Source organism: Carassius auratus, unplaced genomic scaffold (assembly GCF_003368295.1).
Source record: "Carassius auratus strain Wakin unplaced genomic scaffold, ASM336829v1 scaf_tig00029891, whole genome shotgun sequence".
Classification (NCBI taxonomy): Eukaryota; Metazoa; Chordata; class Actinopteri; order Cypriniformes; family Cyprinidae; genus Carassius; species Carassius auratus.
Window position 1 is genome coordinate 208,691 of NW_020525808.1, and position 16,633 is coordinate 225,323.

The 16,633-nt window shown below is 41.3% G+C and overlaps 3 protein-coding genes and 1 pseudogene across 4 annotated transcripts; all 4 read right to left on the reverse strand.

The window, feature by feature from the left end:
- Positions 1 to 806: 806 nt before the first annotated feature.
- LOC113079943 (chemokine XC receptor 1-like) lies at positions 807 to 1,754 on the reverse strand. Its single transcript, XM_026252184.1, has one exon. It carries the CDS (start codon positions 1,752 to 1,754, stop codon positions 807 to 809), a length of 948 nt encoding a protein of 315 aa, XP_026107969.1.
- LOC113079955 (chemokine XC receptor 1-like) lies at positions 1,735 to 4,960 on the reverse strand. Of its 2 annotated transcripts, XM_026252200.1 has the most exons (4): positions 4,867 to 4,960; positions 4,176 to 4,223; positions 2,990 to 4,012; positions 1,735 to 1,762 (listed from the first exon to the last, which is right to left on the reverse strand). In XM_026252200.1, the coding sequence occupies exons 3-4, from the start codon at positions 4,010 to 4,012 to the stop codon at positions 1,754 to 1,756; spliced, it is 1,032 nt and encodes a 343-aa protein (XP_026107985.1). In that variant the 5' UTR covers positions 4,176 to 4,223; positions 4,867 to 4,960; the 3' UTR covers positions 1,735 to 1,753. The 2 variants fall into 2 exon arrangements, with proteins under 2 accessions (XP_026107985.1, XP_026107984.1); XM_026252199.1 differs by lacking the exon at positions 1,735 to 1,762 and having other exon boundaries at positions 2,768 to 4,012.
- A 1,473-nt stretch (positions 4,961 to 6,433) lies between these two features.
- On the reverse strand, positions 6,434 to 8,246 carry LOC113079944 (chemokine XC receptor 1-like; annotated as a pseudogene).
- Positions 8,247 to 14,758: 6,512 nt separating this feature from the next.
- LOC113079945 (chemokine XC receptor 1-like) lies at positions 14,759 to 16,243 on the reverse strand. Its single transcript, XM_026252185.1, has one exon. It carries the CDS (start codon positions 16,241 to 16,243, stop codon positions 15,149 to 15,151), a length of 1,095 nt encoding a protein of 364 aa, XP_026107970.1. The 3' UTR covers positions 14,759 to 15,148.
- Positions 16,244 to 16,633: the final 390 nt, after the last annotated feature.

The following is a 16,633-nucleotide window of genomic DNA, read 5'->3' on the forward strand; positions in this document are numbered from 1 at the left end:
ACACCTTTACAACTCCGATGCTCTGTAAAAATAAACTCCATCCACTGGTCCCTTAATGCTGTTTTTTTTTGGTAATCTGTGCAGGGTTGTCTTGCCCTGGCAACCAAAAACACACTCCTTTTGTGACATTTCCCGACGCTCTCACTCTGATCAATGAATGCCTGTGCTCTCTCAGTGCTCTGCTCTACGGGAGCGTGCGCTCTTCCAGCCGAACAGAAGTGCCCTTATAAGGAAATTCCGCTCCATCTAACGTCACACAGAGCCATACTCAAAAAAAACTTTCCAAAACTTGTGACAAACCGGAAGGAGTATTTTTGGAACAAAAATACTCCTTCAAATGTACAACTTAATTTTTAAAACTTTGTCCATGTTTAGCATGGGAATCCAACTCTTTAACAGTGTAAAAAACTCAGTATGCATGAAATAGCATTTCACCCCCCCTTTAAGGTGTCCAAGTATTCTTGTTTTCAGGCAAAATTTTTTTTTTACTTGATAGTTACACCACTAAACGATTTATATATATATATATATATATATATATATATATATATATATATATATATATATATATATATATATATATATATACACATACAAGATTCAAGCTTTTTATTCGTCACACATAATTATATAGAGCATATATAATAAAACCTCTGCTATCAATCTGTTATTCATCTCAATAACTTTTTTGAGCCAATCATCTGCACTGTAAACGTCATGTGACTCACTTTGGAGCCGCAACAAAATGACACCATGACCTTTGACACTATCAGAGATGAAACTGAACAGAGAATCTGCTCGGGTTTCTAAACATTTACACGCTGAACCCTTTGCGAGAGCCGACAGAAACCTCTGCTCCATGGCAGGTACTTCCTGAACTTCTTTCTTCCGAAGATGTGGACAAGTGGATTCAGACAGCAGTGGGAATACGCTAGAATGTGAGTGGAGCAGTAGATGGTCTCCCAAACACTCTCCCTAAACACAAAAACACCTAGAGACCTCAAGGACAAGAGGAAGAGGAAGATGTTATACGGTGCCAAGCAGATGAAGAATCCCATCTGAATCTGAAGGATGGAAAAACCCATCCATGTGTAGCAGAACACAATAACCAGGAATGGCAGCAGGAAAAAGAGAATTATCTGAGTGAAATATCCATAGACCTCCACAAACACTGAGTTATTGGTGGGAACACAATATACACCATCAGGTCCATCCACAGTCCCAGAGAAGATCATTTCAGGCAGACTGAAGACCACAGAGATCAACCAAGCCACAGCAGATGAGATGTGCATGTAAATTCTGCGATTCCCTACAGATGAAGCAAACACCGGATACACCACCGCCACGTATCGATGGACTGTCATGACTGTAAGGAACATCATGTAGCTGAACAGGCCCAAAAACATACTCCAGGTGAACAGCTTACAGGCCAGATATCCAAATATCCATCCCCAAATATGACTGATTGTCCAGGGAATCAATGTGAAGGAGAAGATGAGGTTGGACACTGTCAGATGGAGGAGTAAACAATCAGCAGAGCTGCTCAAACCCACTTCCTTCAAGACCACCCAAAGCAAAAAGCTGTTTCCGGGTAGACTGATGCAGATGATGAGACTGCAGCAAATGGCACTCATTATCCTAAGTGAAAGATTTTCCTCCTCAAATGTCACCAAAGGATAATATTCCTCATATGTGTGGTTGAAGTCATAATCATAACTGATATTGAAGACCTCCTGCGTAGTATCTCCATGCATTATATCGTCTGTAGAAACACACAGATTGAATAATGTCAAAAAATTATGCATAAAGATCGTATAAGGGCACTAGTCAAGTCTACTTTTGAAATTCAAAAGTAAAATAAGTAAATAAATGTAAATAAAATAAAGGTTCCAAAAATTAGTTTTTGTATTGAAGCAAGCCAAGAACCATTTTTGTTCCCCAAAAAAACATTTAGTGAACAGAGCTTAAAAGAACCATTATAAATATTTTTTTGAGCTTGAAGAAGATTTTAATAATTTAAAGAACATTTTTCCACAGTAAAGAACCTTTTGTACAATGGAATGTTTCCATAGATATTAAAGGTTCTTCAATGCCAATAAATAAAATTTATTTTTAAGAGTGTATTTAGTCACTGTATTCATGCATCATTTATGTAACACTAAATAATAACATTTTGAATAATTTTTACACAATTCTTTGACATAAAACGATTATACATAATGAACTAAAACACCATAAACTGACCACTATGACACAAATCCTAATCTTTTGTAGACATGCAATGGTTTTGTGTGAGGAACAGAAAGTAAACAGAAAATTGCAAACCTATTCCTTTTTTTGTTGTTGTTGTTGTTGGAATGATCAGAAATGAGAATTGCATGCATGCATACCACAAACAGAGAAGGAAAGAAATATGCAATGTAAGAAATACCTTGGTTGATCTGGCGGTTTGTTTCTTAAATTATCAGTGTTGTCTCCCCTAGAGACACTGAAGAATCTGCATGTACAGTCTGCTTTCAGTAACATAAATGTCCAGCCCACATATTTACATAAAACATGTTAACACACATTTTCTTTTAACAGATACATTCATCTTAAAATAATTAAACAAAATAGAAATACAATTTTCCAATATAAATTCTAATACTAATACTAATAATACAGAATGCAGTAATAATCAGGAAAGCTGAAGTTTTGCTTGAAATTTTTACAGTCCCATATATACATTTATATATATTTATATATATATACACTATACACACACACACACACACACACACCTTTTTTGTTGTTACATGAATTAAAAAATTACAAATATTCGTGATATATATAAAACATCATCAATATAATTTTAGGTGGGAAACAAGATTTTTTTAAAAATAGAATATAACTGACTGTTCCAATTAAAATGTTTTTCTAGGACTACATAAATTCATCATGTTTACGGTCTCAATTTTTACAGTGTTTTCAGTATGTTCAGCTCACTGACATTTGTTTGTTGCACTTCACAATTTTCTCGAGCTCCTTCATTCATGTACGGATGAATCCTGGAGTCGCTGGGATCTGTTGGTCCTCTGTAGAGCCCCGACTGCCGGAGTTCAGGTGAGCAGAACAATAAACTTGACAAGAGATTTCTGTACTTCCCTCTAAAAATATACAGCGCCGGGTTTATGCAGCAGTGGGAAAACGCCAGAATCCTGCAGATGATAAATGCAATATGCAGCTGATAATGTTCACAGGGATCAAAGCCATAGATGGACATCAACACAATGATGATATGATACGGCCCCCAGCATATGAAGAAAGCAATAACAATGCACAGCACCAGAATCACAGTTTTGTATTTCTGCCTGGTCGATGTTGACATGAGGGTCAAAATGATTTTGGTGTAACAGAAAACAATGATAGCAAATGGTACAAGAAACAGCAGAATGAGCTGAGCGTAATATCCGACATTGTCATTAACTGTATTGGGACTTTGACATGAGTATATGTTGATATGTACATCTTCTGCCTTTGCGGCTATTGAATCTCTCAGACAAGCAATCAAACTTATGATCCATGCACCAATGCAGGCGGCCTTTGAACATTTGAGCCTTCGACTCCGTGTAAACCAGTAACTTCTGACCACTACCACAACAAAACGGTCGAGGGTCATGGCGGTGAGAAGGATGAGGCTTCCATAGATGCCTACAAAATAGGCCCCGGTCATGATCTTACAGGCAACATCTCCAAAGACCCAGTGATGAAGAAGCTCCACGCACCAGAAAGGCAATGTGAGTGTGAACAGAAGGTCGAAAAGAGCCAAACAGAACATGAAAAGGTTGGTGGCCCTGTTCAGGTCTTCGTAGCAGGTGAGAGCAAACACGAGGAGGCCATTTCCCAGCATGCTGAGGCAGAAGATTGTGGCGTAGCACACGCCGGTTGTTTTTTCATAGTAATCGACCTCACACATTCGGATTAACCCCTCGTCTGAGTCATTATCATAGGTGTTGTTTGAGTTGAACTCCATCTAGCATAAACAAAAATTAGCATTTTAAAGGACTTTCTAATGCAATTTCTGATATTTGAATGATGTAGAAAATAACAACTATTGCATTTTGCATCTTCAGTACAGTATACACCATAGTATACAGAATAGAATACAGCATGTAGCAAGAATATGGAATGCTTACCTTAAGGTCACGGTTGACCGTGTTGTAGAACTGCTTAAGGAAAATAGTCTAAGTGACAAAAGAAATCACACTTCTGTAAGTGTTGTCATTTCCTTTTGCTAATGCTTGCAGTTTCACAATGAATAAACTTAATGTGGCTGGGCATTGCAGCATGTGGTTTCTGAGAAGTTTAAAAACCTTTGGCCAGTTGCCTTTATGTGTTTATATTTATTCTCAATTAATATTTCCGGGGGAAATGCAATTGCATTGCTTCTTTTTCCATTTCAGTCAAATCTGAATTTTAAACAATTCCTGCCTTTTAATGACTCTTCACAGGCTTTTTAGAGGCAGGATACAGTTAATGCACTCGTATAACAGGTCTATATATTGTTCTAAAAGTATACACATAAATGTATTCATTTCATTCATGTTTACAAAATTGTTTTTGACAAAATGCATATTTATCACATTTTCATATGAAGAACCTAATCATCTACATTTGACAATTATGTGTTTGATTCACTAAAGCATTACATTATCTTGCAGTATCATATCGGTCATTATTTTGTGTTTTTGTTTGCTGCTGCTAATGACACAGATGAACACATTAAGACATTGGATTATTAGTCTGCACATGAAAACACAAACAATTTATTAACAACACTGCACTATTTCCATATTAAATCATAGAAATGAATGTAAAATAAGTCACCTCAGCAAACTTCACTGCCGTCTTTTATTCTTTTCTGGACCATCTGTTGTTGTAAGACTAATAAGATCGAAACACATACCAGAGGACCACAATGAATCAGCTGACCACATATGACAACTAATGTGTCAAAACTGCAGTGAAGAACCATAGAGTCCCTGCAAGTCCAAGAAACTGACTGGGTAAAATTTATTTTTAGCTTTTGTGAACATAGTTGGTCAAAGTAACGACAGAAGCACTTCTCAGAAACCTTCTTTGGTGAAACTGTTCATGCGCATGATTTAAAAGAATTCAGTTAGAAGTCTGTAAACATATCAGTTTATGAACTTCAATACAAACCAAAAACATTATATTTATTACTTTTGTTGTTTAAGAAAAATCATTGGAAAAATGTCAGTTCTAGTTGCACATAATGTGAAATGCATTGATGAAGAGATGTTTTGTTAATCAAAGTTGCTTGCAGGAAATACCCGAAGAATCCTCAATGAGAGCATTAAGACCACAGCAAACACACAGGCGTTTGTCATTAGATTGATTTACTTGTGAAACAAAACTATATGGGCATAATTTTAAGATCAGGTAGAATTATTAGATTAGTCCTCACCAGTGACAGCACATCCTGACAAATCTTTTTTACTTGATACATTTTTAGTTTTCACCATGTTCACTATGGTGGTTGTACATACCCTTTCAAAAGATACTGATATGAACAACTCAGGTAATAATGTAGGCTTATTTTAAAAGGTGACAGCGCTGGATCTTTTTTAAAGACTGAACAAAGTTGGAGGAAAAGGCTTAGAAAGGAGAAGCTGAGACGTCAGACTTAGATCACTGAACCACTGTATATCAGGAAACCAGCAGCGATGTGGTTGGGTTAGGGTTAGGTGTTTACGACTACTAAATTACTAAATTAATGACAGAAGTGAGGTCTAGTTTTGCAGAGAAATAGCTAAGGTTCATTGGAACTATTGAGGGATATTTGATAATGATTCATTCACTTTAATTTTGTTTTAAGTTCAAAGTGTAAATGTATTTTCAGAAACACTGGAAAACCTGGTGTAGGAAACATTTTCAGACATAAATTGCTAAAATTCAAATGACATATATGCATACATACAACACAAACATATAAATTAACATTCTCCAATATTATTTGTTTTATTTTCAAATGTATGAGCTTAATCAGAAGAGAACTGTATTTTTGTTAATAAAGCTGTTAATCCATTAATCCAACTAAACAAATGTAAAAAATACAAATAATGTGAAAAACACACACAACTATTCATGTTGTTTAAAGTTATGCAGTAAATAGCTAACATGTTCACACAATATTTATCTGTTCATCATTTGTTGCATTAATGAATTTTTAAAAGAAAGCAAATATATAATGTGAATCAATTCAACAGTAAATGTATAAAACAACTTCTTGTAAGATTGCATCACAGATTTTCAGAGCTTTTCACATGCAATTTCAGTGATCAATAGACATTTTACATTTCAGTCATTTTGTTGATGAAAATCAGTACATGCAATGTTCCAACACAGGCAAGGTTTTTTTAATCGTAGGGAGCTAAAACATAGACATTTCTTCACCGTTGGAGTAAATATGCCTGCTTTGTCTATTCTGAGGCTCTGTGCTGTTTCTACAGAATTCTTAGAAGACCATAAAACACAGGGTTCAGGCAGCAGTGTGAGAAAGCCACCATCCGAGAGACATACATCAAATAGTCTATAGATTCACCCATCTCACAATCAGGAAAAGGAGAGATATTCCATGAAATCAGAGAGTCCAGAAATATGGCCACGTTGTACGGCCCCCATCCCAAGAAGAAAAACACCACAATGAAGAGGATGAGCTGCACCGTCTTTCTATGAGTGTGAAATGTTGGTCGAAGCAGCCGTCCCAAGATCACAGTGTAGCAAAAAACAAAGATTACAAAAGCAATAATGAAAAAGGAATTTTGCATGTATATACTTGACATTTTCCAATTAATTTGACCAGCAAAATCACAGAGCAGAACTGCAGTGGTGCTGTTGTTTTGAGCATCCATGAATTCATCAGCAGCGTTGTACACAACTGAGTTGAACCTGGCTTGTGGGATAGCAGCACAAAGACTGATGATCCAGATGAGAATTGCTGTCACATAGCAGTGCACGCTCTTCCTAGACATGACCACCGACATGGGATGAACCACGGCCATGTAGCGGTGGATGGTCAAAACCGTCAGGAAGATGATGCTGCTGTAATATCCCGTGTAGAACACAAAGTTAACTGCTTTGCAAGCAGGATCCCCAAGAGTCCAGCCATACATGTAGTAGTAGGCCCAGAAGGGCAGGCCAAAGGTGAAAATCAGATCAGAGAGAGCCAGATTTAACAGAAATGTGTTGGTGAGGGACTTTAGATTTTCATACTTCAGAAGGACCCAGACGATCAGAGTGTTTCCCACACAGCTGAACAGAACGATGATGAGGAAAATGATTGGAGTGATGGCTGTCGCAAACTGGATGGCATTTTTCTTGATAAAGATGTCAGAGGTTTCATTGGTTAAATATTCATAATAATCAGAATACTCGAAGGTGGTAGATATTTTATACTGATTTTCAGTGGTTGGTCTTTCATCTTGATGCATAAATGTACACTGAAAACAAATTGGAGACAATCTTCACTCAGAAAATTTCACATATGATTACATATGTGACATTATATATGCCACATCTAGGCTAGACAGTTGAAAGCTAACCCCATTTTGACTTGTTAATGATGAATGGAAGAATGGAAGGAAGGAAGATTTTCTGGCTTGTGATTTCAAGGTATTAGGATAAAACTAATGTTGAATGTGTACATTTTAAAATAGTTAAACATATTATTTGCAGTTCAGATTGACTACTTTACAACAACAACTAAAAATATAATTTAGTTCCTTTACCATTACCATAGTGGTCTGGTCTTAAGATTTTCTTTAAATCAATAATGTCCTGTTTTATATATGATTATGGCCTTTTTTGGTATAAATAAAAAAGTTGACTGCCCATGAAAGCTAGGCTGCACCCCCACCCCTTACTAAAGTGTGAAAGCTGTGGTGAACTGAGCAAGAGAAAGTCGCAGTGATGATGTTGGGTAACATGGTTTTTCAGTTTATTTATTTTATAGTGGACTGAGTGGTTTATATTCAGTGAGCATATCTGCAATTTATTTAGGTCTTAGTGTCAGGGTTCTGTCACTTCAGGTTAGTAGTGTTCATGGTTTTGTGACAGAGCCCTGATACTCTCCTCATGTTATTGTTTTCATGTGAGCGCGCGGCTTCGAGACCGCTCGAGCTGTGCGCTCTTGTCTGCGTGTCCTGTTTCATGTTGGAGCGTGGTGTTCGGATCCCGGCACTCATGTCTTGCTGAGTTTCGGTTTCGTGTCGGGGACCGAGCACTCGCGCTCCATGTTCTGTTTTATTGTGGCATTGTTGCACACAGCTCGAGTTATCGGCTGTGTGCTTGTTATATTTTGTCTTGTGCTGTCGCACGCAGCTTAGTTTTTACTGGCTGCGTGCTGTCTTGTGTGAACACGCGGGTTATGAGCTTGCTCATTAGCTGCGTGTTTGTGTCCGATTCGAGCACATGGCTTGCGATTGGTTTGCTGGCCATGTGCTTGTGTTTTTTGTTTTGTGTGAGCACATGGCTTTTGTCTTCGTTCCTATGTGCCATGTGCTCTCGTCAATTGTCTTGACCCCTCCCATCTTGTTACCTGATTATTGATATAATTTTCCCCACACGTGTTCCCTCGTTAACCTCCTCATTAGCTCCCTATTTATTGCCCTTGTGTTTGCAGTCTGGTTGCGAGTTCGTCGTCGAATCTTTGTCTGTGTATGCCTTGCCTTGCCTTGCCTTGCCTTGCCTTGCCTTGCCTTGCCTTGCCTTGCCTTGCCTTGCCTTGCCTTGCCTTGCCTTGCCTTGCCTTGCCTTGCCTTGCCTTGCCTTGCCTTGCCTTGCCTTGCCTTGCCTTGCCTTGCCTTGCCTTGCCTTGCCTTGCCTTGCCTTGCCTTGCCTTGCCTTGCCCAGTCAAGTTAGTCTGTTTTCCCCCACGGGGTAGTTTTTGTTTGTTTTATTTTTATTGCTATTAAAGAGCCCTTCTCTCTGCATCTTTGAGTCCTCGCCTCATCCCTCTACCCAAAACCCTGACAGTACGAACTCGCCAGTATGAGGACTCAGCGGAGGAAGGGTTTGCACTGTCCACCAGCCTCCACTCTCTCCAGCCCCCACTATCAGCGCATGCTCCAGTTCAAGACTTTGGTCTCTCTCCATCAACAAGGGACTGGTGTGAGGGATTTTGCCCTGGAGTTCAGTGGGACTGCAGAGGGATTGGAGGTCAATGATGCGGCCCTCAAGGACCTCTTCAATTACGCCCTTGATGAGCCTCTCAGCTGGTGGAGTATGAGGGGGCTGGACCACCTGTCGTTTGGGGAATTTGTGGAGTTCTTGGCACGTTCCCCAGCTAAGGAGGTGGCAGCGCCCCCAGAGGAGCCTGTTGAGGCTGCAGCGCCCCCAGAGGAGCCTGTTGAGGCTGCAGCGCCCCCAGAGGAGCCTGTTGAGGCTGCAGCGCCCCCAGAGGAGTCTGATGAGGCTGCCGCGCCCCCAGTAGTGGCCGACGACATTTCAGTGCCCCAGTCTCGGAGACGGAGGAGAAGGAAAAGGAGAAAGACTTCCCCCATCCCACATGGCTTGGAGGCCATTCAGGAGCCCACTACTGGCCTGGAGGCCATCCCAGTCATGCCCAAGCTCTCTGCCCTGCCGGCGCCTCCCAAGCTCCTTGCCCTGCCGGCGCCGCCCAGGCTCCTTGCCCTGCCGGCGCCGCCCAGTCTCCTTGCCCTGCCGGCGCCGCCCAGTCTCCTTGCCCTGCCGGCGCCGCCCAGTCTCCTTGCCCTGCCGGCGCCGCCCAGTCTCCCTGCCCTGCCGGCGCCGCCCAGTCTCCTTGCCCTGATGCCGGCTCTGTTTAAGCTCCTTGCCCTGATGCCGGCTCTGTCTAAGCTCCCTGCCCTGATGCCAGCTCTACCCCTGAGGAGTGCCTTGCCGGCTTTGCCCCCCCTATCCGTCGGGGTCCCTGTTTGGCTGGAGGCCTCCTGGTCTCTCCGTCTGGTTCCACCCTGGTGGTCTGCCGGGGTTCCTGTTTGGCCGGATCCTTGCTGGTTCGTTCCTCCGGCTCCGCCCTGGTGGTCTGCCGGGGTTCCTGTTTGGCCAGATCCTCGCTGGTTCGTCCCTCCGGCTCCGCCCTGGTGGTCTGCCGGGGTTCCTGTTTGGCCGGATCCTCGCTGGTTCGTTCCTCCGGATCCGCCCTGGTGGTCTGCCGGGGTTCCTGTTTGGCCGGATCCTCGCTGGTTCGTCCCTCCGGCTCCGCCCTGGTGGTCTGCCGGGGTTCCTGTTTGGCCGGATCCTCGCTGGTCCGTCCCTCCGGCTCCGCCCTGGTGGTGTGCCGGGGTTCCTGTTTGGCCGGATCCTCACTGGTTCGTCCCTCCGGCTCCGCCCTGGTGGTCTGCCGGGGTTCCTGTTTGGCCGGATCCTCCTTGGTCCGTCCCTCCGGCTCCACCCTGGTGGTCTGCCGGGGTTCCTGTTAGGCCGGATCCTCGCTGGCTCATCTCTCCGGTTCCACCCTGGCCCACTGCTGGGACTCCTGTACTGCCTGAGCCTCCTTGGCTCAGCCCTCCCTCCCCTCCCTGGTCTCTTTTATTAACTTATTAGGTTTTTCTTTTTGCTTGACTGGGCCCCCTTCCCTCCCTCCCCTATTTTGTTTGTATTTTGATTTCCATGTCTTGTGTTCTGTTGTGTACCAGGTTTGTGTTGCCATGCCTGTTCTGTCTTGTTCCTGTCTAGTTTTTGGATGTTCCATGTTAGGGACGCCAGGTGGCGTCCCTTTTGAGGGAGGCTAGTGTCAGGGTTCTGTCACTTCAGGTTAGTAGTGTTCATGGTTTTGTGACAGAGCCCTGATACTCTCCTCATGTTATTGTTTTCATGTGAGCGCGCGGCTTCGAGACCGCTCGAGCTGTGCGCTCTTGTCTGCGTGTCCTGTTTCATGTTGGAGCGTGGTGTTCGGATCCCGGCACTCATGTCTTGCTGAGTTTCGGTTTCGTGTCGGGGACCGAGCACTTGCGCTCCATGTTCTGTTTTATTGTGGCATTGTTGCACACAGCTCGAGTTATCGGCTGTGTGCTTGTTATATTTTGTCTTGTGCTGTCGCACGCAGCTTAGTTTTTACTGGCTGCGTGCTGTCTTGTGTGAACACGCGGGTTATGAGCTTGCTCATTAGCTGCGTGTTTGTGTCCGATTCGAGCACATGGCTTGCGATTGGTTTGCTGGCCATGTGCTTGTGTTTTTTGTTTTGTGTGAGCACATGGCTTTTGTCTTCGTTCCTATGTGCCATGTGCTCTCGTCAATTGTCTTGACCCCTCCCATCTTGTTACCTGATTATTGATATAATTTTCCCCACACGTGTTCCCTCGTTAACCTCCTCATTAGCTCCCTATTTATTGCCCTTGTGTTTGCAGTCTGGTTGCGAGTTCGTCGTCGAATCTTTGTCTGTGTATGCCTTGCCTTGCCTTGCCTTGCCTTGCCTTGCCCAGTCAAGTTAGTCTGTTTTCCCCCACGGGGTAGTGTTTGTTTGTTTGTTTTATTTTTATTGCTATTAAAGAGCCCTTCTCTCTGCATCTTTGAGTCCTCGCCTCATCCCTCTACCCAAAACCCTGACACTTAGGTCATTGAGTGATTTATAAACGAGTAAAAGCAAATTAAAAGAGTGCAAGTCTTTTTTTAAGAATAGTATGAGTAAGAGCTGTGTTATAAGAAGATTCTTGAAGTTGGGCAGGTCATTCCACCAGGCGGGAATATTTAAATTAAAAGTCTGTAAAAGTGACTTTGTACTTCTTTGGGATGCCACAATCAAGCAACGTTCATTTGCAGAACAAAAGTAAAAGGTCGTTTAAAATCAATCCTAAATGTAACTGGAAGCCAGTGTAAGGACCTGAGGACTGGTGTGATATGCTCAGATTTTCTGGTTCTAGTCAGAATCCTGGCAGCCTTCTGGATGAGCTGCAGCTGTCTAATGGTCTTTTTGGGAAGGATGGTGAGGAGCCCATTACAATAGTCCACCCTGCTAGTGATAAAGGCATGGACACATTTCTCCACCTTGTTTTTTTAGACCCCAAGAGTCAAGGTATGCAGTCACCTTGACAACTTCAACTTTGTTTCCAAATGCATTGACTTTAGACTTATTCCTTGTTTAACTGAATACATTTCTGAGACATCCAACTGTTAATTTCATCAATGCATTGACAGAGGGAATCAATGGGGCTGTAGTCATTTGGAGATAGGTACATTTGGGCATCATCAGCATAGCTGTAATAGGCAATTTGGTTCTAAAGTGTTACCAAAAGCTTTTGGCCCCTTTTTTTTTTTTTTTTGCATATTTGTCACATTTAAAAGATTCAGAGCAAACAAATTTTAATATTACACAAAGATAATGCAAGTTAATATAAAATGCAGTTGTCCAAACCTTCTTGGCTCTACATGAAGAAGTAATTGCCCCCTAAATTGAATAACTGGTCGTGCCGCCCTTGGCAGCAACAACTGAAATAAAGTGCTTGCAATAACTGTCAATGAGTCTTTCACATACTGTAGCTGTGGAGGAATTTTAGCTTACTCTGCTTTACAGAATTGTTTTAATTCAGCCACATTGGAGTTTGCAAGCATGAAAGGACTGTTTAAGGAAATTTCTTTTTTTGAGCCATTCAGTGGTGGACATGCTGGTGTGTTTGGGATCATTATCCTGCTGCACAACCCCATTGCGCTTGAGCTTGAGGTCACAAACTGACAGTCAAACATTCTTCTTCAGGATTTTCTGATAAAGCATAGAATGCATGGTTCCATCAACTATGGCAAGTCATCCTGGTCCTGAGGCTGCAAAGCAACCCCAGTCCATCACAGTACCACTACCACAATGGGCGGCAGTGGCTCAGTGGTTCGTGTAGGTTGAACCATAAGCCACATGGTTCATGTTGTTCATAGGTTGTCTACAAACTGGAAGGTTGGTGGTTCTATCCCCGGCTCCTTGAGCGAGACACCTAACCCCAGCTGCTCCTGTCGAGCTGGATGGTGCCTTCCATGGCTGACACCACCACCGTCGGTGTATGACTGAGAGAGTGAACGGGTGAATGTGAGGCAACTTGTAAAGTGCTTTGGATGGCCATGGGGTCTGTTGAAAGCGATGTATAAATGCTGACCATTTACCATGTTTGACTGTTGGTATGATGTTCTTTTTATGAAATGCTGTGTTGGTTTTACGCCAGATGTAATCACACACTTTTCAAAAAGTTGAACTTTTGTCTCATCAGTCCAGAGAATATTTGGCCAAAAGTCTTGGGGATAATCAAGATATTTTTTGGCAAATGTGAGACAAGCCTTTGTGTTCTTTTTGATCAGCAGTGACTTTTGCCTTGTAATTCTCCTATGGATGCAGTTTTTGCCAAGTCTCTTTCTTATAGTTAAATCATGAACACTGACCTTAATTGAGGCAAGTGAGGGTTGCAGTTCTTTAGATGTTGTTCTGGGTTCTTTTATGACCTCATGGAGGAGTCATTGTTGCGCTCCTGGAGTAGTTCTGGTAGGACGGCCACTTCTGGGAAAGGTTCACCACTGTTCCAGGTTTTCTCTATTTCGAGATTTGCGATCGCACTTATCTGTAACTCTGTTTATACTATGGAGTGGCAGTACTTACCACACATTTTACAAGATTATATGTTTGTCAGTGGTACTGAGGATCTGCAAATCATTCATCATTGTCCTCAGTCATCTCTTTTTACACAGTGTCTACATCGATGTGAAAGTTGTCATGTGGCGCCGCGCTGTATCAACTAAAGACTGTCTACACTAGACAAAGCCACCCTTGAAAATCATTTGAAATTTCTTTCATAAACAGAACGTGGCAGCAGTTGACTGTCAGAGATTTGTGGAGTCACGCCAACACACGCCGCATCCAGTGTAGACAGCATAACTAATTATATGTGATTATTATATTATATTATGAGATCTATTTATAGACTTATCTATATATAATGAATCTCTATAAGAGATTAGTGGTTCTATAGTATTTTGTTGTGCCATGCCGCTCGTATCTGGTGTAGACACGGTGTTAGGAATCATTAGTTGTTTTCCCTTATAAGGATTCACACACACCCACTAACTCCCAACCCCACTCCACACACCCCCCGCCGATGTCCTGGTCCATTGCAATGTTTCACCGTAGACATTATCTGATGCCAAAATTTGTTGACATGGCCCAGATCTATTGACCACAGTTCTTTAATAATTTAACAGGAGGGGGCAATTAATTTTTCACGTAGGGCCAGGTAGGTTTGGACAGATTTTTTCCTTTATTAAATAAAATCATCATTTAAAACTACATTTTGTATTAACTTGCATTTTCTTTAGTTTGATGATCTGAATCTTTTAAGTGTGACAAATATGCAAAAAAATAAAAATAAAAAAGACTGGAAGGGGGCAAAAACCTACCTGAGTCCTGGTAGGGACTTAAACATGAATACAGGCAGACTCATAGGGACTAGTGTCATGGCGGGGACCTAAATTGAGGTTCCCATGGATAAAAAAGCTTATAAATGACTTTTTTTGAGAAAGCAAAATTGCTCATAGGTTTCCTGTAATAAGTAACTTTAGGAGTAGGGGTTGATGTAGGGCAATAGAAAATATGGTTTGTACAGTATTATAACCATTACACCAGCATAGCTATCCAGTCAGTGTGTTTGTGTGTGTGTGTGTGTGTGTGTTTGTGTGTGTGTGTGTGTGTGTGTGTGTGTATACATATAGTTAAACATTCTCCAATAATATTTGTTTTATTAACAAATTTATTTATTTTTAAATCTCTCTCTGTCTTTTTTCGTTAGCTGTTTATCTAAAATCATGAATTACAAGTCATTATACTGTTCAAAGGTAACAAATACAGTAAATAGCTAACATGTTCGCTACTATACTGTATATACAGTACACACAAAATTATTTGTTAAACAAGAAAGCAAATATACAATGCAAATCAATTTAACAGTAAAGATTTTTAGAGCTTTTTACATGCAATTTCAGTGATCAGTTTATCGTACAGACACTTTAACACTGCATTCATTTTTTTTTAAACAAAAATCAGTGCATGTAATGTTACAACCTAGGGTTGTTGTGTGTGTGTGTTTGTGTGTGTGTGTGTGTGTGTGTGTGTGTGTGTGGGTGTTTTAAGTGTAGAGACCTAATACATAGATATTTCTTCACCATTGGAGTAAATAAGCCTGCTGTGTCGATTCTGGGTTTCTGTGATGTTCTTACAGTAAGTAAATAACATTTTCTTCAAGTGGTTTCTGAATTTTATCCCCATAAAAACATAAAACACAGGGTTCAGGCAGCAGTGTGAGAAAGCCACCATCCGAGAGACATACATCAAATAGTCTATAGATTTACTCAGCTCACACTCAGTAAAAGGAGAGATATTCCATGAAATCAGAGAGTCCAGAAATATGGCCACGTTGTACGGCCCCCATCCCAAGAAGAAAAACACCACAATGAAGAGGATGAGCTGCACCGTCTTTCTACGAGTGTGAGATGTTGGTCGAAGCAGCCGTCCCAAGATCACAGTGTAGCAAAAAGCAAAGATCACAAAAGCAATAATGAAAAAGGAATTTTGCATGTATATACTTGACAATTTCCAATTAATTTCACCAGCAAAATCACAGAGCAGAACTGCAGTGGTGCTGTTGTTTTGATCATCCATGAATACATCAGCATCGTTGTGCACAACTGAGTTGAACCTGGCTTGTGGGATAGCAGCACAAAGACTGATGATCCAGATGAGAATTGCTGTCATATAGCAGTGCACGCTCTTCCTAGACATGACCACCGACATGGGATGAACCACGGCCATGTAGCGGTGGATGGTCAAAACCGTCAGGAAGATGATGCTGCTGTAATATCCCGTGTAGAACACAAAGTTAACTGCTTTGCAAGCAGGATCCCCAAGAGTCCAGCCATACATGTAGTAGTAGGCCCAGAAGGGCAGCCCAAAGGTGAAAATCAGATCAGAGAGAGCCAGATTTAACAGAAATGTGTTGGTGAGGGACTTCAGATTTTCATACTTCACAAGGACCCAAATGACCAGAGTGTTTCCCACACAGCTGAACAGAACGATGATGAGGAAAATGATTGGAGTGATGGCTGTCGCAAACTGGATGGCATTTTTCTTGATACAGATGTCAGAGGTGTCATTGGTTAAATTGTCATAATCATATTCATACTCTGGGGTAGTGTTCGATACTTCATGCTGATTCTCAGTGGTTGGTTGGACTTTCATGTTGATGCATAAATGTACACTGAAAACAAAGAGGAGACAAACTTCACTCAGAAAATGTAACATTAGATTACAAAAAACAACAATAAAACAAAGAAAAACACTAAGTAACACATTCTATTAAATCTATCTATCTGATCTTGATAACTTAAATATTAAGCATTAAATATAAATAATCAGAAATAATAAATTATTGCATTGATAATTATTGTACATATTTTTCATGTGCGCTTCAAAAATATTGAGAGCGTAACATTATGCTATACTTTAGAAAAATATTTAACTCAGTGGAATTTATAATCCTGCCGAGTTCTCACTTACCTTCATGAAATTCTCCAGAGAAAATGTTACTGTAATGAAACCTACTAGGTTATTGTTCCTAAAGTATCAGTA

What these genes read in the sequence shown, in the direction of transcription:
- LOC113079943 (XM_026252184.1), bottom strand. Translation starts at nt 1,754, where the DNA reads ATGCATGGAGATACTACGCAGGAGGTCTTCAATATCAGTTATGATTAT.
- LOC113079955 (XM_026252199.1), bottom strand. Translation starts at nt 4,012, where the DNA reads ATGGAGTTCAACTCAAACAACACCTATGATAATGACTCAGACGAGGGG.
- LOC113079945 (XM_026252185.1), bottom strand. Translation starts at nt 16,243, where the DNA reads ATGAAAGTCCAACCAACCACTGAGAATCAGCATGAAGTATCGAACACT.